At 36.6% G+C, this 25,220-nt stretch overlaps 2 protein-coding genes across 6 annotated transcripts; both read left to right on the top strand.

Annotated features, from left to right (window-relative positions):
• Positions 1–1,012: 1,012 nt before the first annotated feature.
• LOC149002978 (TMV resistance protein N-like) lies at positions 1,013–6,546 on the top strand. Of its 4 annotated transcripts, none has more exons than XR_016170266.1 (5): positions 1,013–1,909; positions 2,050–3,163; positions 3,244–4,299; positions 4,432–5,023; positions 6,050–6,543. XR_016170266.1 is itself a non-coding variant. In XM_089137575.1 (5 exons), the coding sequence occupies exons 1-5, from the start codon at positions 1,404–1,406 to the stop codon at positions 4,879–4,881; spliced, it is 3,030 nt and encodes a 1,009-aa protein (XP_088993701.1). In that variant the 5' UTR covers positions 1,014–1,403; the 3' UTR covers positions 4,882–6,545. The 4 variants fall into 4 exon arrangements, 2 of the variants coding, with proteins under 2 accessions (XP_088993700.1, XP_088993701.1); XR_016170267.1 differs by having other exon boundaries at positions 6,105–6,542; XM_089137575.1 differs by having other exon boundaries at positions 1,014–1,909; positions 3,244–3,567; positions 3,664–4,299; positions 4,432–6,545.
• Positions 6,547–20,016: 13,470 nt separating this feature from the next.
• On the top strand, positions 20,017–24,650 carry LOC149002977 (TMV resistance protein N-like). 2 transcript variants are annotated; one of them, XM_089137573.1, is made up of 5 exons: positions 20,018–20,853; positions 21,015–22,179; positions 22,295–22,612; positions 22,709–23,344; positions 23,462–24,650. In XM_089137573.1, exons 1-5 carry the CDS (start codon positions 20,354–20,356, stop codon positions 23,906–23,908), a joined length of 3,066 nt encoding a protein of 1,021 aa, XP_088993699.1. In that variant the 5' UTR covers positions 20,018–20,353; the 3' UTR covers positions 23,909–24,650. The 2 variants fall into 2 exon arrangements, with proteins under 2 accessions (XP_088993698.1, XP_088993699.1); XM_089137572.1 differs by having other exon boundaries at positions 20,017–20,853; positions 22,295–23,344.
• The last annotated feature ends 570 nt before the right edge of the window (positions 24,651–25,220 follow it).

Here is a 25,220-nt window from a genome sequence, read left to right as displayed (position 1 = left end):
ACGAACCTCCAATCTTAAAAGAAAATTATAATGCAATGAGTCACAAAAGTAGTTGGCATGTATGACAAATGCAATGACTTATTTATATTGGTTACCATGTGCAACATTGGAAGGACTCCGCACATGATGAGAATTATGAAATCTTATTTAAAAGAAGAAATAAAAAATGGTAGAATTATGAGAGAGATTTCAGTTGATTAAATGAGAAGGATATAAGATGTTGAGCTTTTTACAATGCATGCTGAAAAAGTATCGGCTTATTGCATGTACCTTTTTATGATAAATTCAAAATTACACTTTAGTACAAATATATAATTTGTCTTAGTTGTCAAAGTCATTTGATTGTAAAGATATTCCAAGAGGTTATCTCTTTTGGTAAATATCAATAATTCATAAGTAAAATGTTAAGAATTCAAATTTTCTCAAGATTGGGACTTCGTATTGTATATATGAAAGTTATTCCCTACCTCCAACTTATATATAGAACTACTCCTTAACTTTGATTCTTCAAATTTTCTAGAGTCTTAATTTGATATTCTCTTTTAAGCGTAGAGCTTCAAATTGAAATATATGCAAATCATCTCTCTTAATGTGTAATTAAGCTGCAAACAATCTTGCACGATATATAGGGTTGTTAAATCAAGTGTAAACTTCACATTTAGAATTCTAACCCCTATCAAAGGAAAATGGGAGAAAGGAAGCGTGCTTTGTTTGCCACTAATTTAAATTTGTAAAAGGTAAACTTATTTCTTATAACTAAACAGTCTATTTATATAATTATTTGGCTTTTAGACAACTCTATCAAAACACTTCATATCGTGTTGCATGTAATTTGGCTAATCTCTTGGGGATGCATGTCACCTTTGTTTTGTTGAAAAATATTTTCATCTGAACTCCTTCATGTAAGGAGATTCGCTAAAACATAATTACACTTTTTATGAATATATATTCTAATATTCTAACTCTTTCGTTTCCAAAAAGAAAAAAACTATTTCAAGTCTCTCTCTCTGAAATTCAGACTGAAACAGTGCTATTGGGATTACGAGATATATAATTCAATTTGAATCGTAGTAGACAACGCAACCACCCACCATAGCCTGCTTGGATCCAGCTGTTTCTAATTCTATAATGCATGCACGCTGAGCACTTTCCTTTTACCTTCTGAGCAGCTTCCCTTCTCCATGTGATGTCTGATTGTCTCTTGTAATCTGTGTTTTCCTCTCTGTTTTTGTCTTGCACTTTCCCTTGGGATATTCCTATCTATGTCTTGCAGATATTCTCAATTGCATCGTCTCTTGTAGTCTCTGTTTTTCACTCCTCTTCGCTCTTCGCTCTTCGCTCTTCGCTCTTCGGTAGTAGAAAGTCATCGTCGTCTTTGTGATATCTTTTTCTTAACTTTCTCCATGGCGGCCAAGATGAACTGCGGAGCATCTTCTTCCTCCCGCCAGTGGAAGTATGATGTATTCTTGAGTTTTTGTGGGGAGGACACTCGAACTAACTTCACCGATCACCTCTTTCATGCACTCGTCCGAGAAGGTATTCTGACCTTCAGAGACGAAGAAGAGCTGAACAGAGGAGAGGACATTTCTTCAGAACTGAAGGCAGCCATCAAAGATTCCAGGGTTGCTGTTGTCGTCTTCTCTCAGAATTATGCTTCTTCCACCTGGTGCCTTGGTGAGTTGCTGAAGATCCTCGCTTGCAAAAGAGACGGCCAAATGGAAAAGGTTCTCCCTGTTTTCTACAAGATCGATCCGTCGGATGTCAGGAAACAGAGCAACACTTATTCTCAGGCATTTGAGAAACACGAAGAGCGTTTCCAAAATGAAATCGAGAAGGTGAAAAAGTGGAGGGCTGCTCTCATAGAAGCTGCAAATTTGAAAGGGTGGGATCAACGAAAGGTTGCAGATGGGTAAGTCTTACATATTAGTCAAAAAATCCTTCCTTTTGGTTCATTGAGCACGTACTTTTCTTGTTGTTTTTTTTTTCTTTTGTTCCTTTTTGAATTTATATACATTTATATATGGTTTTTTCATCAACATGCATGATCAGGCATGAAGCAGAACTTATAAAGGACATTGTCGAAGGAGTGTTGGCAATAACAAACCCTATTGGAGGATGTTTGGATGTTGCAAAATTTCCAACTGGACTTCACTCCCACGTAGAGGCCATATGCGGTTTGCTGAATAAAGGCGGATCAGATGTTGTTCGCATCATAGGAATATATGGCCCCGGAGGAATTGGGAAGACAACCATAGCAAAGGCCGTTTTTAACATTATGTCAAGAAACTTTGATGGTAGTTGCTTTCTTGCTAATGTTAGAGAGGTTTCTAGTCAGCAACAGGGTTCTCTGCATCTGCAAAAACAGCTTCTCTCTGACATCTTGAAACGTGAAGGCATAGAGATTCACAATGAACACCAAGGAATCGATATGATCAATAAACGTCTACGCTGTAAAAGAGTTCTTATTGTTTTTGATGATGTGGTGAAGATGATACATTTGGATAAATTGGTCGGTAATTTTGATTGGTTTTGTCCAGGTAGTCGAATCATCTTGACGACTCGAAATGAACATTTGCTGACTGAATTGGATGTGGATGAAAAATGTAAATATATAGTTGAGACAATGGATGAGAAGGAATCTCGTCAACTTTTATGCCGCCATGCCTTTAGGCAAGGTGATCCCTTAGAAGGCTATGAGGAGCTCTCAAAGGAAGTGGTACATTACGCAGGAGGCCTACCATTAGCTCTCGTGACTTTGGGTTCTCTTCTATACAAAAGAAGTCTAGTTGAGTGGAAGTGTCAGTTGAAGAAACTAAAAGAAATACCCCTTAGTGATGTCTTGGAAAAACTTAAAACTAGTTATGATGCATTAGATAAGTTTGACCAAAGTGCATTCCTTGATATCTCATGCTTTTTTGTTGGAAAGGACAAAGATTGGGTGAGTATGCTTTTAGATGCTTGCTATCCAAGTGGAGAAGCTGTGATTAAAAACCTCAAAGAGAGGTGTTTGGTGACAATTGGTGAATACAACAGACTTCATATGCATGATCTAATTAGAGATATGGGTAGGGAAATTGTCTGTAATGAGTCTCCCAAGAATCCGGGAGGGCGTAGTAGAGTGTGGAAATTTGATGAAGCCATTGATACATTGAGAAATCTCACCGTAAGTACTATAGTAGCACATACAACTGTATCTGATGATTTCCTTTCTTTTTTAATTTATTAATTTATCTCTTTTGTCAGGGAACAAGTAGCGTTGAAGGCTTTCAATTGTTCAAACCCCCATATAGCAAAGACCATCAGTATTTCAAAGTGAATATCAAAGGTGTTTCTAAAATGCCAAATCTAAGATTTCTTCATGTTGGTCGTGATGTGCTTGAGGCAAGAGAAAACACTAGAGATTGCGAAGAATCTTGTCAAGAGGAAGTTATTTTATTCAAAAACTTAGTTTTCCTCAATTGGTATGCGCTCCCTTTCAAAAGTATACCAGATAATTTTCATCTAGGGAACCTGGTTATTCTCAAGTTGCAAAGTAGCTTTCTTAATCAAATTTGGGACGGAACCAAGGTACGCCAAATTAATTTTGCCAATTTGTGTTATATCTATTTGAGTGAGTTTTATGATATTCAATTTGTGGGAACTACTTTTTGTCTTATCTTCCAGAATCTCACAATGTTGAAGGTCCTTGATCTTAGCAATTCTAATTTCTTAACCCAAATGCCGGATTTCTCTGGACTCCAGAATCTTGAGAGATTGAATCTCGAGGGGTGTAGAAGCTTGGTCGAAATCCATGAATCTATTCATTGTCTAAAGAAACTTGTAAAATTGAAACTAGGAAGCTGCGTCAATTTAAAAAATCTTCCACGCAGTATCAACAAATTGGAATCGCTTGAAGTACTTGTTGTTTCTTCTTGTTGTCGACTTGAAAATTTTCCAAAGGGATTCGGGGAATTGAAACGTTTAAAAGAGCTTGATCTGTCACATTGTGACTGGATAGGTTATGGTATAGCTGGTGATCTTGGGGAGCTTTCCTCATTGGAGTCATTGAATCTGTGCTTCACCAAATTTAAGTGCCTTCCAATGCTTCCGTCGAGTTTGTGTTCTCTTCGTATATATTCCTGTTGCCGCTTGGAAAGATTACCGTACCTGTCAAACTTGAAGCAATTAAGGGAGCTAGACCTTGCAGCTTGTCCAGAGGTGACTGAAATTGAGGGCCTACAGGGTTTGAGGTCTGCCACAATGATAAACTTAAGTGATTGCATCAAATTGGAAACTTCTGTGAAGAAGAGAATCTTTCAGGTTTTCTCTTTTACTCAGACTAGGCTACTAGATTTTAAAATTGTGAAACCACTTTTCCGATGTTTTTAATTATATAAAGAACATGGTAGTCTGATTTGGTAACATGGTAGTCTGATTTGTTTTCATGGACAGGATATGTGTAAAGAATTTGGAGGCGATAAGATTTTTCACATCTTTCTTCATGGGAATGAGATTCCCAATTGGTTTGCATTTCAAAATAATGATTGCCAGGTTATTGCTCAACCTCATAACATGGAGATGCACCCACAACAAAAAGGGCTCATTATATGCACTACCTTTGAAATGCTGCCTGCCGTTGTCAGCTTCGGCAACTATTCAGCAGACATTGTTGAAGTTTTCATTTCTTCAAGGAATTCTACATGGAAGCATTCCCAAAAACAACCCTATGATAAATACGGACAAATGTTTACTTGGGCGATCAAGATACCAAATAGTGTTTGGAAATCAATTGCTGCTCAATGTCAATATGAATTTGGGGATACACTAACTGTTTCAGCCTTCCAAATTGGATATCATGATATAAGACACCCAGCGGTCCAAATTGGGTTCCATTTTTTCTAAACGTGATACAGAAGGTGTGACTTTCTGGGAAGAGGAATGTTCCAAAACCTAAAGCTGAAGAAATTTGGGTTCCATTTCTCCTGTGCCCACCTCACACAACATGAGTGTTTGTCGAAGGAAGAAGATTCAAAAGCATCGCTTAGTAAGTATTTTATATTTTGGATATTGTTTTGGATCATTTGGTGAATTCATTTTGTTTAGTATTTTTTTTCCATTAAATATTCAGTTATATTAAAGACATTTTGTTTCTCTCTCATAAAGTCCCTTTTGTGCCATAAATTTTTCATCACCTAAATCTCAACATAGACATTAGAGACAGGACAGAGGAAACAGAGTTGTTCTTTGGGAGCACCACTGACGATATCATCTACTTCATGAACATCCTCATATTCTGATTTTACAGCTGTATCATTGTGCTCTATAAATGCCACCTAATGCTCTCTCTCTTATTTAATTTAATGATTCATATATATGCTTCCTATCAGTTTGTTCTTAATTAACTTCAAATTTTCTCCTGATTCTCAGATTACATTACCATATGTCAGCCACTTTCAAACTTCCACTGTCTCTTAGATTCGCAAAAAAAGGTTTTTATTGCCATAAGATTTGAAATTTACCAAATGACTTCTATTGAGTGCGTTATTCAATTTCAATTTAAAACATGTAATTTTCTTTTATTTGCTTGTTTTCAGTCACATAATCATGATTTAACTTTTCATCCACCTCTCCGCCTATTCCCAATTGTATTTGCTTGTTAGAAGATAAATTAGTTGAAAAAAGAAAACTCATATTTGTAAATAGACATGCAATCAGAATCCATCTGACATATATGAATATATCAAATATATCAATCCTCAAACTGGTGGAATAAAAGTCAGAAACAAAAAACATATAGGATCTTCATTGTTATTCTCATTTAGGGGTTTATTGAAAACATAAATTCCAAGCACAATTTGGGTTTGCTTTCTTTCTGCTGCCCACTCTGTTTAGGTTGAAATCTATGGATACCTCTAAGGCTTTATGCCTTCCGCTTGATCTTAAACTGTAAATCTGCTCTACTGATGGCAAATACAATAAAGCATATGTTATTTTTACCTCTATTCTCTAGCTCTTTTCTTTTTCTTTAATTCATTTGTTTTGTGTGGCTTTTCTTTTGTTTCTGGAGTAGAATGAAATCGAAATGCATATCTGTACTACAACCTCACATTCTACCCAAAAAACAGGGACTACAATCCGACATATGCATCTGTAACACCATGATTCTCCAGAGCCAACTTTTCTCCTGGGTGTTGCGTAATCATAAGCCCTCACCATACTTGGATGTCCATTTGATGCATATCAAGATGAGATTGATATTTCTTCCCCCTATGCCCTCACACTCACATGAGTATGGGGGGCATGGGACACGGTCAGTTGTGGGGTAGATGATCTGAACTCATCAAGGTGTCCTCGGAGATCTTTGGTCTCATTTCAGTCCTTTATTGGTGTCCATAGGATCTGCGGTGCAAAAACTAGCAGATGAGAATAAGGCCTTGGCTTGGTCCAATAGGAGGGGAGGGGAAAGGAAGGGCCTCCGTAGGGACACAGCTACAGTTTTTCATCTTTGGTGGGATAGTGTTGAAGAATGTTTAAAATTTGTATGTATTATTTTAGTATAATTATATATTTATTCATTCTTTTTTCCTCCTATGCTTTTTGTCATTGGATTTTAATCCCACGTTGAATAGTGAGGAGCCCATCATTTGGTTTATATATAGAAAGCTCATATATATATATATATATATATATATATCATACTACTATAATAAAAGCATATACTCTACCTTTTTCGCAAATCTTTTTCTGTCCTTTTCTGTCCTTATAATTTTTCTAAATACCATTAATGTTGTACTATTTATTATTTCTTTAGTTATTTTTGCAAGGATAATTTGGACATTATAGTCATGAATTATTATTAATTTATCATCAATTTTAATCCCCTAATTTCTCTCCCAATTTATCTCTCGACCTCTCTCAATCTCTCTCAACTCTGGATCCCCTCAATCTCTCGCCCACACTCTAACTCTCTCTGAATTTCTCTATAAATCAACAATTCGATCTAAACTCTGGTGCCTAATACATTGGTTTCTATAGGTTTCGTGTCGGTCTTGAGCGACACACCGAATTTTCTCCGATATTTCGCGACTTGTCGACGACATATTGAACAATGTGTGAAACAACATATTTGGACTTGCCATCAAACCTAGCATATAAAACTTTTAGCATTTACTGACTTCATGCAATGAAGTACCTGCTTAACTGCAATGATTTTGGTTTAGTATCCATGGTAACTTGATGTGAATTAAATTTAGGGTTTGGCTTGTAGGGATGTCGCCCTGTTCTTTTTTAGACGGGAGGAATGCAGGATTAGGGACAGGATTTTGGAAACTTCCAGGAGGTGGAGCTGATGATGGTCAACAAGTCCGATTGGTTGAGGTTCAGCTGCTTTTGCTGCTGCTTCCCCCAATGGAGAATCTGCCGCCAATTTATGGGACCGCCTCTACGGTATGTCAATCTTTATTATCTGTTCTTCAATCTAGACGAAGCCGAAGGTGGTTTTCTTTTTAATTTTTTTTCCCCTTCCCCTTGCTGGTTATCTTGAGAGGGTTGAGCGGGGGGCTGTTTGGGGCTTGACTTGACTCATGTACTGGTCCTTTCAGATTCTTCCTTGGCAATGCGGATTTTGAATGGGAGGATTCCTGTTCAGTGGATTGTTCTTGGTGTGGTAGATGATGAGATAATGGATGTTTGGGGGTCCTTTGGGAGTATTCGCTTAGATCACTACGAGAGGCGATTTCTGTAGATTTTCTAGCGGGGTTTGGGTCTTCCAGTGACTTCTACCACTTGGTTCTCTTCCTTATGAACTTCTCCATTCATTAGAGAACGATTCTTCAGGGAGGGTCCACTTCTTTGTGCAGCCATTGTATATTACCTGTTATTAGTATTTAATATTAATGAAAAGCATCCTTTAAAAAACAAAATGATGAGATAAACTGGTAACCGTATTTTCCAGCAAAATAAAAATGGTAACCGTATCACAGGGGCAAAATTGGTATTTTAAATTATGACACCATCATTTAACTACATCCTGAACTGTAGGGGGAATTTGTAATTGAATGTTTTCAAAGATAGTAGATGTAATTGGTTGCAAACCCTAGGGGTCTGTATCTAATTTGCTCTTAAATAAAATTTGATTGAAGGAGAAAGAGAGTGGAGTTGGGGGTTTCCAAGATAGGAAGTCCTGCGGTAGCATTGATTTGGCATTCGTAGCCCTGAAATCGCTGTCCGGAAGAATATTGTTGCTTTTTATATCTCTGTGGATATGAGAAGGGTTGGTATAGATATGAAGATAATTAAGCCCCATGGACACATCCAGTGCAATTTGTACCCGTTGTGTCCAGCTTAAAACCTTTGTGTTGCTCATGTTGCCTCGGAGCCAATTACTTAGAAGTCCATTCATGGCATACTCATAAACAAAATACCAATGCCCCTCTCTAAAACACACCCGAAAGCCTGATAATATTGATATGGTTGATCTTGGAGAGTAAATTGATTTCTTTAAAGACATCTCCATTGATCTTTTTAATAGCAGCTAGGTCTCCATTAATGGTTCCATGATAGACAGATCCTAAAAGAATTCTAATTCGATTATATTAATTTTTCACATGATGCCACATGAGATTATACTGCAGACAATATAAATCAATTTTAGATGGAGTTAATACTTTGAAGTGGAGGAAAATAAACTCGCGCTATGAGAAAGTGTATCGTGGCCCACCATTAAATTCCTTGTGTTTACGTTAACATAGAAATGAAAACATATTAAAAATAAGACCTTGCCTTAATGTCTTGGAAAGACATGCTGGTGCTCAACTTATGGATACCGATGTCCTTTGATAAATAATAAATTACTGATAAGGTAACGAAATCTTTGCAATTTTAAGTTCCAACCTAAACTGAGCTTTTGAACCACTAGAGTACAACATCGGTACATACCTTAATTTCCAATATTCAATACTAAGAAGTAAAATATTTTTTAATTAAAAGCATGTAAATATCTATAATGGAGGGAAACAGATTCATCTCAATCTTGTCCTACGAGAATATCTTGAAAGAAAAAGGAGAAAAAGAACAGAGTCTAATAAAGAAACACAATGGGTTGAGGATTCCTAATATGAACATAAGTCATAATAGAATTCAAATAGTAGTATTATATAAGAAAGCTACGACCATGGAAGAAGAGCAGTATTTTATTTCTAGAGTAGAATTTAAGCTCTGACAAATTTGAAGACAGCAAAATTTAAAGACGAAAGGAATTTTCGGATTAAGGTATGAATCCATTTGTTCCACCTCACGCATTAATGCAATTTGTGATTCTCATGTTGAAATTTAGTTAATCTTACTTGTTCGTTGTTATCTTCTCTAAAAGTTGTTTTGTTTTATTTACTTTTACTATGTCTAATCACTCCATTGAACTGAGACTACTTTTAAGAAACTGCAGAATTAAAACATGATAAGATCGACTGGAAATTCAAAATTGAATTTTATTTCGTTATTTTGGGATAAGAAAAGGGGAAAACGGAGATAGAAAGAGGGAAAAGAATTTGAAAAGAACCGGATTGTAGAAATTAACTCTGATATAACTTCGTCGGTTTCACTGAAGATAGTTCTTCATCTGCTGATGCTCCAACACCTTCCTGATTTTGGAATCGTATGTTCCGAAATCTTGTTGTTCGATCGTGCCTTTGGTTTAAAATCCATTGTATTATTCGCTTCCGGACTTGCAATAATTCACCGATAGAGTCGGTGTGTTATAGGAAGTCGAGAGTTGAGAGACAGATCGAGAAACAAACCTAATCTCTTGGAAGAAAGAAGAGAGAGAGTAGAAACAAATCGAGCCATCATTAACAAAGGAGAGAGAGAGAGAGAGAGAGAGAGAGAGAGAGAGAGAGAGAGAGAGAGAGAGAGAGAGAGAGAGAGAGAGAGAGAGGGGGAGGGGCGCACTAACAAGGCTGCTTCGTCTTTCTCATAGTAGTCGAGTCTACCTAAGAAAGGAGAGAGTGGGAGAGAGAGAGATGCCATAAGAGATTGCATCTCTAACCGACTCAAATGGAAGAAAATCGTGGATATTTCTCAGCCATGACCTAGCTTTGTTCTTCAAACCTTGATGCTAAAGGTATTCTAAATCAAAAGAAATTGGCATTTCACTGCATAACATAGTTTAGGAGAAAGAAAAAGCATAAAACTAATAAAAACAATAATTATATTCCTATTTATGTACAAAATTCAGATATATTTGCTTTAATAATAATCCTCTTTATCTCTTTTTGTTTTTAAGTTTTTGAATACTATTTTCTATACTTATTTTCTATGTACTTACTCTCCCTCTCAAAAGTTTCACAGATTATTCATCACCCCAAAACTTGATTGTTTATTTCAATTGTCTTCTTTCTTAATATAAAAATTTTCTTTTTGTTTTTTGACTCGATATCATTTCTCTCTCTCATATGGCAACGTGCATTTGCACGTGTCTTACTTTACTAGTATATATATATATATATATATATATATATATATATATAAAAAAAATATATATAATATATACACAAATATTTAGTAGGTATTTTTCCCCCGCCCCCCCAGGTGTGTTTTTTTTTTTTTGGGGTCAAAGCCGCCCAGGGCCCGAGGGGGGGGGGCCGCCGGCGCCGCGCTTTAGATGTGTGCCGTGTGTCCTTATTTTAAATCATACCCGTTCAATTATTATCTACCTTATTCTTCTTTAAACCGTTAACAATGAAAACGGTTTGGTTGAGTGAACCGACTTGTTCAAACCAAATCGGATCATCTTGTACTCACTTTTTAAAATAACCAAAAAAAAAAAAAAAATCGTAAACCTAAATCGCATCGTCTTCTATCTCGCAGAACTCCGGTGAATGAGTGCGAACACGCGGTGCGATACGAACACAATGACTAGCTATGAACTCGTTCAATGTTTTGTCCTAATCTACTCATTTTTCGATGCCAAAACTTCAACAAGGACCTCAAATTCATTCTCCGTGATGTACTCGACAATTCCAGCATCGAGCGCTAAGCATGCTAGGGTGGTCTCTGTCTCCGGAATACCTCTCATGTGAATGCGTGGAGATTGTCTAATTAATTTTTTCGTTGTTTGTTTAATAGATGACAAGAGAGCGGGTTTCTTCTCTCGGATTCGAGGTTGTCAACGGTAGAGTGAGAAGCGAGCATTTGCATTAATAGAGGGGTTGATTGGGCAAAACCGTTCTTCACATAGACACTCAAGATGATTCCCTCATTTCCGTTCTTCGTGCCATTGCCTATTGATTCTTTCATTGAAGGGTTGGATGATATTTTTATGAGTCACCGATCTTGTTATAGTTCTTCCTTGAGATTGTCGCCGAGGAATTCTTGACTCTCTTGAGATATATTTATTTGTTGATAAGGATTTTCATCGTGTCGTCATGATCGCATTCGTGGAGTCTTCGTTTTGGCCGGCGCGAAGAGGGTAGAGGTGAGAGCCAAGATAAATTCAATTGAAATTACGGTTTTGTTTAGGTTGCATCGATCGGTATATTTCTTCGATCGATTTAGGTTTTCGGTCGAGATAGCAACGATCTGAGATTGAGCGATGCTGATTTGTGTTTTCAAGTTTTTTCTTGTTATTTTAAAAAAGTGAGTACAAGATGATCCGATTTGGTTTGATTTGAACAAGTCGGTTCACTCAACCAAACCGTGTTCATTGTTAACGGTTTAAAGAAGAATATGGTAGATAATGATTGAACGGGTATGATTTAAAATAAGGACACGCGGCACACATCTAGAGCGGCTGCTGGTTGGCCGCTCCTAGGTGCGCCCCAGAAGATTTTGACCCCATTTTTAGTCTAAATAAATGGATACTTTGCATCTGCCTCCCCTGAGGTATCCAACAAGGTCAATTAAGGACAAATTGTGATTTTTATGACCAAAATACCGTTGTATCTATTCTACCTTAAGATTTGCATCATGTCTTTACAAATAAATCCAACGGTGAAAATAAAAAAGAATGGGTATTTGCATCTTATAAATTTATGAATTATTAAATCTTTGAATATAAAATATTTTTATATTTTATATTTTAACGATTTAAAGTTTCTTAAATTTTTTTCCCAATTCCTGCATCTTCGTCATCTTCTTCATCTTCTTTGATCTCTGTTTCTCTCTGTTTCCATAGCTTATAGATCTTTAAACCCCTAAATGTTTCAGCTTCAACCATGAACTTAACTCCCATCCCCACCACTACTGCCACCCACCGCCACCGTCACTGTCACCTCCAAAGCCTAGGAAGCAGAATCAGATTATACACCACCACCACCACCACTACTACCACCGCCACTGCCAGCGCCGCCAACCCAACTTCCAATCCCGATTTACACTGCGGATTGTAAGTCAAGAACACGTCGTTAGAATATTAACAGTCAATGGGGTTGTATGGCAACCATTATGTGCCAAAATTCCCACTTCAGCACATAATCCACTTTTTATACTTCTGTGCTGAAGTAGGCAAAATTGGCACAGAATCTGTTGTGAGATCTTGTATGGTTGGACACAGATGGGCACATTTCTCTGGCCCATCTTGGCACAGAATCTTGTATGGTATGTAACAAAGTCAAAGTGAAAAATGAGCACGTTTTTTTCTTCTTTTTTTTTTAATAAAAAAAATATCACCAAAGGCTCCATCTATTTATAGAAAAATGATTTTCATTATTTGTCAAAAACAAAATTAACAACATGAATCCTAATGGAATCGAACCATCATACCCTAGAAACTTTCTAGGTGCTCTTCCATTTAAGCTAAGGATTCTCACATACAAAAACACATGTTGGATCAATCCAAAAGAGTCCCTATTATGAAAATAGCCATAAAATAAATATTTTTCTTCTATGACAAACATAAGGTTAAGCAAAGAACCTATTTCTAGTCAAAAAAAAAAAATATTATTCTTCAAAGAGGAGAGAATAGCCATGATTTCCAACAACAAACCCAGTTAAGTTGTAAATAATTCATCCACCTCTCTGTCTCTTTATAAATTATACGGCACCTATTATATTTGGAGTGAAACTAGTGACCATCTACTATTGTCTCATAAATTTCAATATTTGATTGTCAGCGATGGTGGGCAATTTTCGGGAAAAAGATGGGTTTTTCCCTTCACCTACCTAGACGTTGGGTATGGCATCAAATGGCAATTAGGTAATTTCATAATCTATTTTAACAATAAATTTAACTGTGTGTAGCTTGTAATTTGCACGTGGATGCTATGTAATTTATGAAACATTAGTGGATAGTCACCAGTTTCACCTCAAATAGAGTAGATGCTATATAATTTACTCCTTTTTCATTTTCTTGATAAAGAAACTTTGAGTAAGAGAAGGAAACAAAAAAAAAAAAAAAAAAAAGAAGGTGGAGTTTTGACGCTAGAAGAAGGGATTTTTAGTTGGGATTTTTGGAGTTTCTTATCAATTGAAATTTCACAAGAGGTAGGTTAAAGGGTATTACTCAAAGATTTTTGCATGAATTTTTAATACCATTAAGTTGGTGTTTTCCACCTGTGATATTGTGGGGTTTTATCCAACAAAGCCTGATGTGGTATCTATAGCTGCAAATGAGAAGTGAATGATTCTATTTTGCTTGAATTTCTCAGGGACCATACCTAACAATGTAACTACTCCATACCTAACGATGTAACCACTCTACCTGGGACTTTTTTTTTACTTCACAAATATACTGAGAAAGGGATATGAGAAAAAGAATATTTGGAATGTGGAAAGATGATGGCGCCATTGATGTATTCAGAAACCTCACTGTAATTACTAATAGAATGTACATAATTCCATCTCCACTTATCATAACACATGATGATAATTGACAAATTAATATGAAAAATACCGCCTTCCTTCTTCCTTATTTCATGTTAATTTCTCTCTTTTGTTAGGGAACAGAGATGCAATTGAAGGCTTTAAATTAGAATGATGGTTTAGCGCAGAGACTATCAATGGTTTATGTAGAATGCCAAATTTAAGATTACTTCAACTTAATAACATGGTTTTCTTGGGACGCATTAAAGATCTGGAAAATTTTCTTCAAGAGGTACTTATTTTGTTCAAAAAATTAGCTTGGCTTCATTGGTGTAGATTCCCATTCAATCGTATACCAAATAACTTTCATCTGGGAACCGCATTATTCTTGATATGCAGAATAGTGATCTCAAACTAATTTGGGAGGGAAACAAGGTAACTGAATTTTATAATATGCAATTTGTGGATGCTAATTTTTGTCTAATCTTCCAGAATCTCATAATGTTGAAGGTACTCGATCTTAGTTGCCAAGCACCGGACTTCTCTGGACTCTAGAATCTTAAGAGTTTGCATCGCAAGTGGTGTGGAAGCTTGTTTGAAATCCATGAATCTATCTATTATCTAAGGACTTGTTTGATTACATGAGTCTGGAGATTTCAAATCTATACAATCATAATTTTTTTAAATTAACTGTTTGGTTAACTTAAATTTGTGGAACTAAATCCATGGATTCATCCTGAAAAACTAATTGGTCGACCTGTTTTTTGTGAATGCGCAAATGTTTAGTTATTGTAAGGGTGAAATCCACCACCCTATACCCATAAATCTATAGATTCATGTTTTTAATGTAAAAAGATGAATCTCTAGATTTCATAAATTCAGGAATTTTCACAACCAAACAGGTAAAAATCTCACAATCATGAATCCAAGATTTATGTAATCAAACAAGCCCTAAAGAAAGGTGTGGAATTGAAATTATATGGGTGCTTTACTTTAAGAAGTCTTTCATGCCGTATCCACAAATTGGAATCGCTTGAAGAACTTGCCGAAGAGATTCGAGCAATTGAAACGTTTAAGAGCCCTTGCTCTGTCAAATTGCAGTTGGACAGATGATGCTATATATCGCTGTGGTCTTGGGGAGCTCTACTCGCTGAAGATATTCAATTTGTGTGGCACCAGATTTAAGAGCCTTCCAATGCTTAACACGATCCCCATGCAACTAGAATTATGAAAAAGGGAAGCTCGAATTACAACTAGATGCCTGCTCAGCTAGAGTTTTAAAGTCCCCACTCATCACTGTAATGACCTGTAAACTTTTGTTTGGTCTTTAATCTTCTCATTCAGATCCCTCCCCTTCTGTGCCTGCCTGAGTCTTAAGGTGTTCCAACAATTTTCTCAAATCATACGAGTTGGATTTTGAGTTTAAATGAAATGAATCTCAACACTTCCACTAAACTACTGATCTTTGTTAAAAAAGATAACGTCAATCAAAGTCAAAGTTCATGTAAGAAATGGAAATGGATGATAAGAACAAAGCTCGGGTAAAACAATGAGAGAGAGACAAGTCGATTACGAAGGGAAGAATTGTTGCAACCCATGAAGAAGGGAGAAGATGATCTCAGCAAAGAAAGGGGTTTCAATATGGGGTTTTTGGAGTTGTTCATCAATTGATTTTCACAAATGAGGCAGATATATGTTAAATGGGTTTTACTAATAAGAGTTCTTCTCAACGGATCTCGTTCGTTCATCTGGGCAATTCCTTCTTGCAGGCTGCATCACATACACAAATTTCAAAGGACATCATTCAAAGACCACGAAGTCATCAAAACTGGGAGCATGTCAATTGAAGATTTGTCAGCTCACCCGATAATATTCAAGTTTTTGATGATTGGGTTCTCTGGGTTGATCTCAAGCACCCTGCTCCTTCCTCTCATATAATCCTAATCCAAGCTAGATGTATCTCCAACTGACTGCACCTTCATCAGCCTGAAAATTGTTACAGATTCCTTGTATCAGAAAAAAAAACCCACAAATCCAGCACCAAATTGTTGATCTTTTGGTTAGTTTGAGGCATCCAACCCAATGAGCATTTATTGTCCAACCATACATTTGATCTGATAATCATCAAACAGGGAACATGGATGGCAGAGGAAGAAAATCCTCTACTCCTCCAGCCATGGTAAATGTCATAACTCTTACCTCAGGAACGGGAAAATGTTAAAACTAACCCAAAGCCAAGACATTGCTCTCTGTTCTCGCTCATGGTTATACCCAAGATCATATCAAAAGCTTTCCTGACCAGTCGCTTCCTCGTGAACAGTAGAAGACAAAAGACTAATTGATTTTCCTGTTTTTAGAATTTTATTTCTTTTCTGATCCCAGATTCCACCACACTAGCAATGAGTCCCACCTTCTATCTTTTCACATTGCTTTTTCTCCTGCAATTATAATGTCTTTTCTTGACTTTGGGGCCGATTACGAAATTTTCCATTTGAATCGGATAATGGAAAAGCAACTTCAATAATGCAAGCTGATCACTTTCCTTTCCCTTTCCCTTGTAATCTTTTGCATATATAATTTCTGCACAGTGGGTCTTATCTGTTTGCTTAGTGAAGCCATTTACTTACAACATACGTAGGTTAGGCAATACTCCTTATAGTTCTTGTTTCGAACACATTTTTTTTTATCCTGATTCAATTAAAGCCCACATTCAATCCTGTGTTTAGAATGATTATTGGCTATTTCAATATATGCGGGAGTAAGCAAAGCTTCCCCTATCTTTCTCTCTCCTTCTCTCTTTTCCTTTTTCCTTTTTCTCTTTTTTCTCCTCTCTCCCCTTTACTTCTCTCTTTTCTCGTTTCCTCTTTGTTCTCTCACTGCTTTTCCCTTTCTGTTGTCTCCTCTTTAATTTCTCTCTCTTCTCTTTCTTGTGTTTCCACGTACATTTGCTCTCTCTCGCTTTTTTATTTCTTTGCTTTGGCTTCTCTTTCTTATCTTATCAAGATTATATATATAAAATAATAATATGAGGAAATCTAGTTACTTGTCACTGCCTCTTTTCTCATTCTATCACATGTATGTGAATTTAAAAGCCACCTCATAATCCTCCACTTAGGAGTTAGGAGTTAGGACTTAGGAGGTGGGATGGGAGAGAGAACATGTGTCACCTCCTCTCTCCAAGTGTCTCTATATATTAATATCTCTGGGTTCAAAAAATTATGCTGATTATTCTCTTGTCATTGGTTCAGTCCAACTGCGTCGTATAAGAGACCAATGGATGGAAATGTGTATCGGCGCAATTATAGATAGGGGTTCAAATAAAATTAATTTAAAAATTCTAAAAATTTTAAAATATATTGGTACAACATTAAAATAATAATATAATGAGATGTAGGACATTACACGCTATGCATAAGACGTTATTCCTAACAGCATATAATTTAATACTTTTTTGGTCTCATGTAAAATTTGCCTTTAGACCAAATGCACATGATATGACAGTAGCTAGTAATTATTCGGGCCATGTAGTTGTTGAGAAGTCTAAAATTACTTCTATCATGCACCTTAAATACACACCGTTGGATTAGAAACTTAATGGTCAAGATTTCACCTCGGCCACTCGTTCCTTCTCTTGGTTTAAAGCAATGAGAAATCTCGGCCACTGAGATTCTAATCTAATGGATCTGAGGAATCACCTGGCTACAAAGCACCTAGTGAGGTCAAAGGAGACAAATCACCTACAACGTCGTACAAGGCTCTCCCACATGTCACAATTCTACCTAAGAATTGCAAGAGATGGGAATTGGTGGGATTTGGATTTCGTCTACCCATCTTCCACCATCCACTCAATTTTATGTTTTACAACCCAGGCACTTTGAGCTCACCTATTGTTAAGTGGATTGTGAGATAAAATTTTGGGTGAAAAGTACACTCCGACGGAGAGTCAGGATCTTGATTGAAGCAACTATAGAACATATTGGATGATCCGCCAGAAATCTAGGAATCAAATCAGTTGTGATGAAAGTGAAAAAATCTACCTTTTTCAAGAAAAAGGAAGTAGTGATCTCGAGCTGGAGAGAACGGCCTCCCCGTGTTGAAAAAAAGCGCGGGGGGATTTTTAAGGTTCGGCCCCGGGGGATGGGGCAACCTGCCTTTTGTTGCTTCCATCCATGGCCTTTCATGCCCCCCCCTTTCCAACCATTTTTCTTTTCTCGGCCACCACACCAGTAATGAGTCTCACGCTCTCACCTTCTACCTTTCATATGGCTTTTCTCCGGCAATTAAACCGTCTTTATTGATCTTGTGATTTGTGAATCGATTAAAAATTTCTTGTTTGAATCAGATGCCTGAGAATCAATTTAGTAATGCATCACTGAGCATTTTTTTCTTTCCCTTCTCCCTAAGTATCCATGTACATAATGATACAAAAGTATGCTTCTATGTATTTGTCATTTTGTTTGTGCAAAAGTTCTCACTTAGGGGTATGTAATATTTGTTTTGTATCAGATGATATTGTTTTCTAAAAATGAGCAGTTCATGTTTTGCAGTTACAATAAGAAGGTAGTCCTGAACATTACTTGATTGTTAACTGATGATACTACTAACGGCTAGTACTTAGTTGAAGTGTTTGTTTATAATGGCATTGGATTTTTATTAGATACAAGACCTTGCCTTCCAACATCCGTTTTCCACCTCTTTTTTAATTTACAGGAACAGAACTATGTGTATTACTGATATCAAAAAATTATGGAACTGTCTTTAGTCTAGAGCCTCTATTCCTGGGTAGAGAGTTGTGATCCCTCACCCCCTTCAACCACTCATATAGGAGGAAGCCCACTAGAGCATTGACAAGGCAAACTGAAAAATCATGAGAAGAGCAAAATCTTCGACTTGCAAGTAGAGCATCTCAGCTCACTCGCAACCTAGTGAAAAGTAGAATTTGCAGGAACCCATAATCGAGGTTGTGGCTTATATGGAAGGGCATGTCTTTTATACTTGCTCCATATTATTATCCAAAAAAAAATATATACTTGCTCCAAATTATTTCTGTTTTTTTTATTTTTTTTATTTTTTTTATTTGTAAACTAGTGTAGTTACATTTGCATGGTTTTGGGCATGAAAAAAGCATCTATTGTCCAAGGGTTTGATTCATATTATTTATCTGCATTCAACTATAATTACGGCAAAATCTGCAATTAGCCAAAAAAGTAGAAGCTTTTTTTTTTTTCAATTTAATACGAGAAAGCTAGATTATTTGGTTATTTGAAGTTTGAACTTATCCGATAACTTATACATTAAAAATTAGAGGAAAATTTTCAGCACCACCCCTTGAGTTACCCCCTAATATTAATGTCACCCCTGCGTTATCCAATTTATCAATCCCACTAAATCAACCACTCTTTGTTTCGATACCACAACCTCCACTAAATCACTTTTCACTCGCACCTTTTTCAATTATAGTTCCCTAGCACTTTCCAAGCCTTCTAAGGTCACATAAACTTCCTTGTCATAGTTTATACATAGTCCCAAGAATACTCAAAATGAATCTACCGCTCTTGTATTGCTGAAGCGACTCCAGAACTTGTCTAGTGTTCTACCAGAAATCAGGAGTAAATTCGGCTGTAATGAAAGTGAAAGGATCCATTTCTTTAGCAAAAATAAAATATATAGTGATCTTGAGCTTTAGAGAGCCTCACTTTTTTTTGCGAGTCAAGAAAACACAATATATGAAATTATTAAGAATTTGGAAGTTCCAATAGAAATTGGATGCAAAAATTAGGGTTTTTTTTTGTTGCTTTCATCAGGGACCTTTTTTGTATGCCATTGCATTTAATTTGGAGATTGCTTGCTCTCATTTTTTTCTTGATCACCAGTCAATACGTCCATGAATCTGTAAGAAAACTTACTGAAGTGAAAAATGGACTTGAAAGAAATTGAAGAAAACGGGTTAAAGACAGATGATTTTGCATCACCATCTCCTAAATGTGAATTTTTAAGAAGGAACAGGGTTTGAGGGTAGAATGAGAATTTCGTTTGTATTTTTACTCCATATATTTGCTACCTAAGGGTAAAATGATCATTTAATATTTTAACTTTTTTTGGTAAAAAAAAAAAAAGTTTTTTTGGACCTATCTACAAGACAATGGCAGGAGCTTTAGCTAAAATCGAGGGTCTGCATGTGAAAACTGACGAATTTGAATATAAGAATCCTCGACAGAAGACAAAAGACTAATTGATAGTCTTTTTTGAGGAATCTTTATTTGCTTTTCTGACCTCAGATTCCACCACACTAGCAAGCAATGAGTCCCACCTTCCATCTTTTCACATTGCTTTTTCTCGTGCAATTATAGTGTCTTTTGTTCACTTTGGGGTCGATTACAAAATTTTCCATTTAAATCGGTAATGGAGAAGCAACTTCACTAATGCACGCTGATCACTTTCCCTTCTGATCTTTTGCATATACATCTTCTGCACAATGGGTCTTGCCTTGCATTGATCTCTTGAAATCTTTGTTTTCTTCCTCTCTTTGTCTTGGTAGCAGAAAGTCATCGTATTTTTCTGATCTTCTGCTGCATTGTCCATGGCGACCAGCGGAGCCTCCTCGTCTTCCTCTAGTAAGTGGAAGTATGATGTCTTCTTGAGTTTTTGTGGGGAGGACACTCGTACTAGCTTCACCGATCATCTCTTTAACGCACTGATCCGAGAAGGTATTCAGACGTTCAGAGACAACGAAGAGCTAAACAGGGGAGAGGATATCTCTTCAAGACTGGAGGCAGCCATCGAAGATTCTAGGGTTGCCATTATCGTCTTCTCTCAAAACTATGCTTTTTCCACCTGGTGTCTTGGTGAGTTGCTGAAGATCCTCAATTCCAAAAGAGATGGCCGAATGGAAAAGGTTCTCCCTGTCTTTTACAAGATCGATCCGTCGGATGTCAGGAAACAGAGTAACACTTATGCTCAGGCATTTATGAGACACGAACAGCGTTTCCAGAATGAGAAGAAGAGGGTGGAGGAGTGGAGGAGTGCTCTAGAAGAAGCTGCGAATTTGTCAGGGTGGGATCAACGAAAGTTTGCTGATGGGTAAGTAGTCTTTCTTAATAATCAAATCCTTTTGGTTAATTCGTCCTGTTTTACATTTGCAGCCCTCTGATGTAGTGATCTCTTTTTGTTCTTTCTTTCTTACATTCTTTTGTTCTTTGTGTTTTTACATATATGGTTTTTTCATCAACATGCATGATCAGGCATGAAGCGGAACTTATAAAGGACATTGTCGGAGCAGTGTTGGCAATAACAAACCCTGCCGGAGGATGTTTGGATGTTGCAAAATTTCCAACTGGACTTCACTCCCACGTAGAGGCCATATGTGGTCTGCTGAATGAAGGCAGGCCAGACGCCGTATGTGGTTTGCATAAAGAAAGAAGAAAGAATGAAGATGGATTAGACGTTGTTCGCACCATAGGAATATATGGCCCTGGTGGAATTGGGAAGACAACTATTGCAAAGGCCGTTTTTAACATTATGTCTAGAAACTTTCATGGTAGTTGCTTTCTTGCTGATGTTAGAGAGGTTTCAAGTCAGCAACAGGGTTCTCTGCATCTGCAAAAACAGCTTCTCTCTGACATCTTGAAACGTGAAGGCATAGAGATTCACAATGAACATCGTGGAATCACTATGATCAATAATCATATACGCTGTAAAAGAGTCCTAATTGTTTTCGATGATGTGATGAAGATGAAACATTTGGATAAATTGGTTGGTGATTTTGATTGGTTTTGTCCAGGAAGTCGAATCATCTTGACGACTCGAGATGAACATTTGCTGACTGAATTGGATGTGGATGAAAAATATAAATATAGAGTTGAGACAATGGATGTGAAGGAATCTCTTCAACTTTTATGCCGCCATGCTTTCAGACAAGATCACCCCTTAGAAGGCTATGAGAAGCTCTCAAAAAAAGTTTTGCATTATGCTGGAGGCCTCCCACTAGCTCTCGTGACTTTGGGTTCTCTTCTATACAAAAGAAGTCCAGTTGAGTGGAACTGTCAGTTGAAGAAACTAAAAGAGATACCCCTTAGTGATGTCTTGGAAAAACTTAAAATTAGTTACGATGCATTAGATAAGTTTGACCAAAGTGCATTCCTTGATATCTCATGCTTTTTTGTTGGAAAGGACAAAGATTGGGTGAGTATGCTTTTAGATGCTTGCTATCTAAGTGGAGAAGCTGTGATTAAAAATCTCAAAGAGAGGTGTTTGGTGACAATTGGTGAATACAACAGACTTCATATGCATGATCTAATTAGAGATATGGGTAGGGAAATTGTCTGTAATGAGTCTCCCAAGAATCTGGGAGGGCGTAGTAGAGTGTGGAAATTTGATGAAGCCATTGATATATTGAGAAATCTCAATGTAAGTACTATACTAGCACATAAATTTTCATCTATTATCATAATACCTAATGATTTCCTTCTTTCCTCTTTTTTTTTTTTTTTTTTTTAACTTAATAATTTATCTCTTTTGTCAGGGAACAAGTACCGTTGAAGGCCTTCAATTGTTAGGAACCCCATATCGCGAAGAGCATGAGTATTCTGACAAAATGATTATCAAAGGTGTTTCTAAAATGCCAAATCTAAGATTTCTTGAAGTTAGATATGTTGCAAGAGGAAACACTATAGATTGGGAACAATCTTGTCAAGAGGAAGTTATTTTATTCAAAAACTTAGTTTGCCTCTATTGGTTTGGGTTCCCTTTCAAAAGTATACCAGATAATTTTCATCTGGGGAACCTAGTTATTCTTGAGATGCAATGTAGTAATCTTGAACTAACTTGGGAGGGAACCAAGGTACGCCAAATTAATTTTGCCAATTTGTGTTATATCTATTTGAGTGAGTTTTATGATATGCAATTTGTGGAAACTACTTTTTGTCTTGTCTTCCAGAATCTCACAATGTTGAAGGTCCTCGATCTTAGCGAATCTCATTCCTTAACCCAAAGGCCGGATTTCTCTAGACTCCGGAATCTTGAGAGCTTGAATCTCAATCGGTGTCCAAGCTTGGTCGAAATTCATGAATCTATTCATTGTCTAAAGAAACTTGTAGAATTGAGACTACGAGTCTGCATCAGTTTACGAAATCTTCCACGCGGCATCAACAAATTGGAATCGCTTGAAGTACTTGATGTTTCTTATTGCTGTAAGCTTGAAAATTTGCCGAAGGGATTCGGGGAATTGAAACGTTTAAAAAAGCTTGAAATGTCAAATTGCAAGTTGATAGATGATGGTATAGCTAGTGATCTTGGGGAGCTTTCCTCGTTGGAGTCATTGAATCTATCCTTCACCAAATTTAAGTGCCTTCCAATGCTTCCATCAAGTTTGTGTTCTCTGAATGTATCTTTCTGCCCCTACTTGGAAAGATTACCATACCTGTCAAACTTGAAGCAATTAAGGGAGCTAGACCTTGTAGCTTGTTCAAAGGTGACTGAAATTGAGGGCTTAGGGGGTTTGAGGTCTGCCACAATGATAAACTTAAGTGATTGCATCAAATTGGAAACTTCTGTGAAGAAGAGAATCTTTCAGGTTTTCTCTTTTACTCAAACTAGGCTACTAGATTTTTAAAATTCTGAAACCACCTTTTCTGATGTTTTTAATTAATTATATAAAGAACATGGTAGTCTGATTTGGTTTCATGGACAGGATATATGTGAAGAATTTGGAGGCGATAAGATCTGTGACATCTTTCTTCCTGGGAATGAGATTCCCGATTGGTTTGCATTTCAAACTGATAATTGCCAGGTTATTGCTCAACCTCATAACATGGAGATGCAGCCACAACAAAAAGGGCTGATTATATGCACTACCTTTGAACCACTGTCTGGCTTTATCAACGCCTCTACAGCAGCAGACCTTGTTGAAGTTTTCATTTCTTCAAGGAATTCTACATGGAAGCATGCCCAAAAACGACTTCATAATAGTGACGGACAAATGATTACTTGGGCGATCAAGATACCAAATAGTGTTTGGAAATCAATCGCTGCTCAATGTCAATATGAATATGGGGATACACTAACTGTTTCAGCCTACCGAATTGGAGCTCATGCTGTAAGACACTCTGCGGTCCAAATTGGGTTCCATTTTTTCTAAACGTGATACAGAAGGTGTGACTTTCTGGGAAGAGGAATGCTCCAAAACCTTAAGCTGAAGAAATCTCCTGTGCCCACCCACCTCACACAACATGAGTGTTTGTCGAAGGAGGAAGATTCAAAAGCATCGCTTAGTAAGTATTTTATATTTTGGATACTGTCTTGGATCATTTGGTGAATTCATTTTGTTTAGTATTTTTTTTTCCATTAAATATTCAGTTATATTGAAGACATTTTGTTTCTCTCTCATAAAGTACCTTTTGTGCCATAAATTTTTCATCATCTAAATCTCAACACAGACATTAGAGACAGGACAGAAGAAACAGAGTTGTTCTTTGGGAGCACCATTACAATATCATCAACTTCATGAACATCCTCATATTCTGATTTTACAGCTGTATAATTAAGCTAGCTATGGGTTGACCTAGTGTTCCAACTTAATACACTCTATAAATGCCACCTAATGCTCTCTCTCTTATTTAATTTAATGATTCATATATATGCTTGCTATCAGTTTGTTCTTAATTAACTTCAAATTTTCTCCTCATTCTCAGATTACATTACCCTATGTCAGCCACTTTCAAACTTCCCCTGTCTCTCAGATTCGCAAAAAAAGGGTTTTATTGCCATAAGATTTGAAATTAACCAAATGATATCTATTGAGTGCGTTATTCAATTTCAATTTAAAACATGTAATTTTCTTTTATTTGTTTGTTTTCAGTCACTTGACCATGATTTAACTTTTCATCCACCCTCTCCGCCTCTTCCCAATTGTATTTGCTTGTTAGAAGATAAATTAGTTGAAAAAAGAAAACCCATATTTGTAAATAGACATGCAATCAGAATCCATCTGACATGTAAATCAAATATATTAGTCCTCAAACTGGTGGAACAAAGTTAAAAACAAAGAACATATAGGATCTTTAATGTTATTCTCATTTAGGGTTTACTGAAAATATAAATTCCAAGCACAATTTGGGTTTGCTTTCTTTCTCCTGCTCACTCTGTTTAGGTTGCAAATTCTGGATACTGCAAAATTTGTATGCCTTCAGCTTGATCTTGAACTGCAAATCTGCTCTACTGATTGCAAATACGATAGAGCCTATCTTATTTTCCCTCTATTCTCCGTTTCTTGTTCATTTTCTTTCTTTTGTTTCCTCTAGCTTTTCTTCTGTTTCTGGAGTAGAATGGGAGTCCAATTCATATCTGTACTACAGCCCAACGTTCTACCAAATAAATTGTAATCCGACACATGCCTCTGTAACACCATAATTCTCTTCTTTTTTTCTGTTTTTTTGGGTATGAACATTGTT

Source organism: Hakea prostrata, chromosome 10 (genome assembly GCF_041222555.1).
Source record: "Hakea prostrata isolate BN-2017 chromosome 10, UWA_Hpros_2, whole genome shotgun sequence".
Lineage (NCBI taxonomy): Eukaryota > Viridiplantae > Streptophyta > Magnoliopsida > Proteales > Proteaceae > Hakea > Hakea prostrata.
Note: the sequence above shows the minus strand (reverse complement) of the source record. Positions and strands in the feature narration are given on the sequence as shown.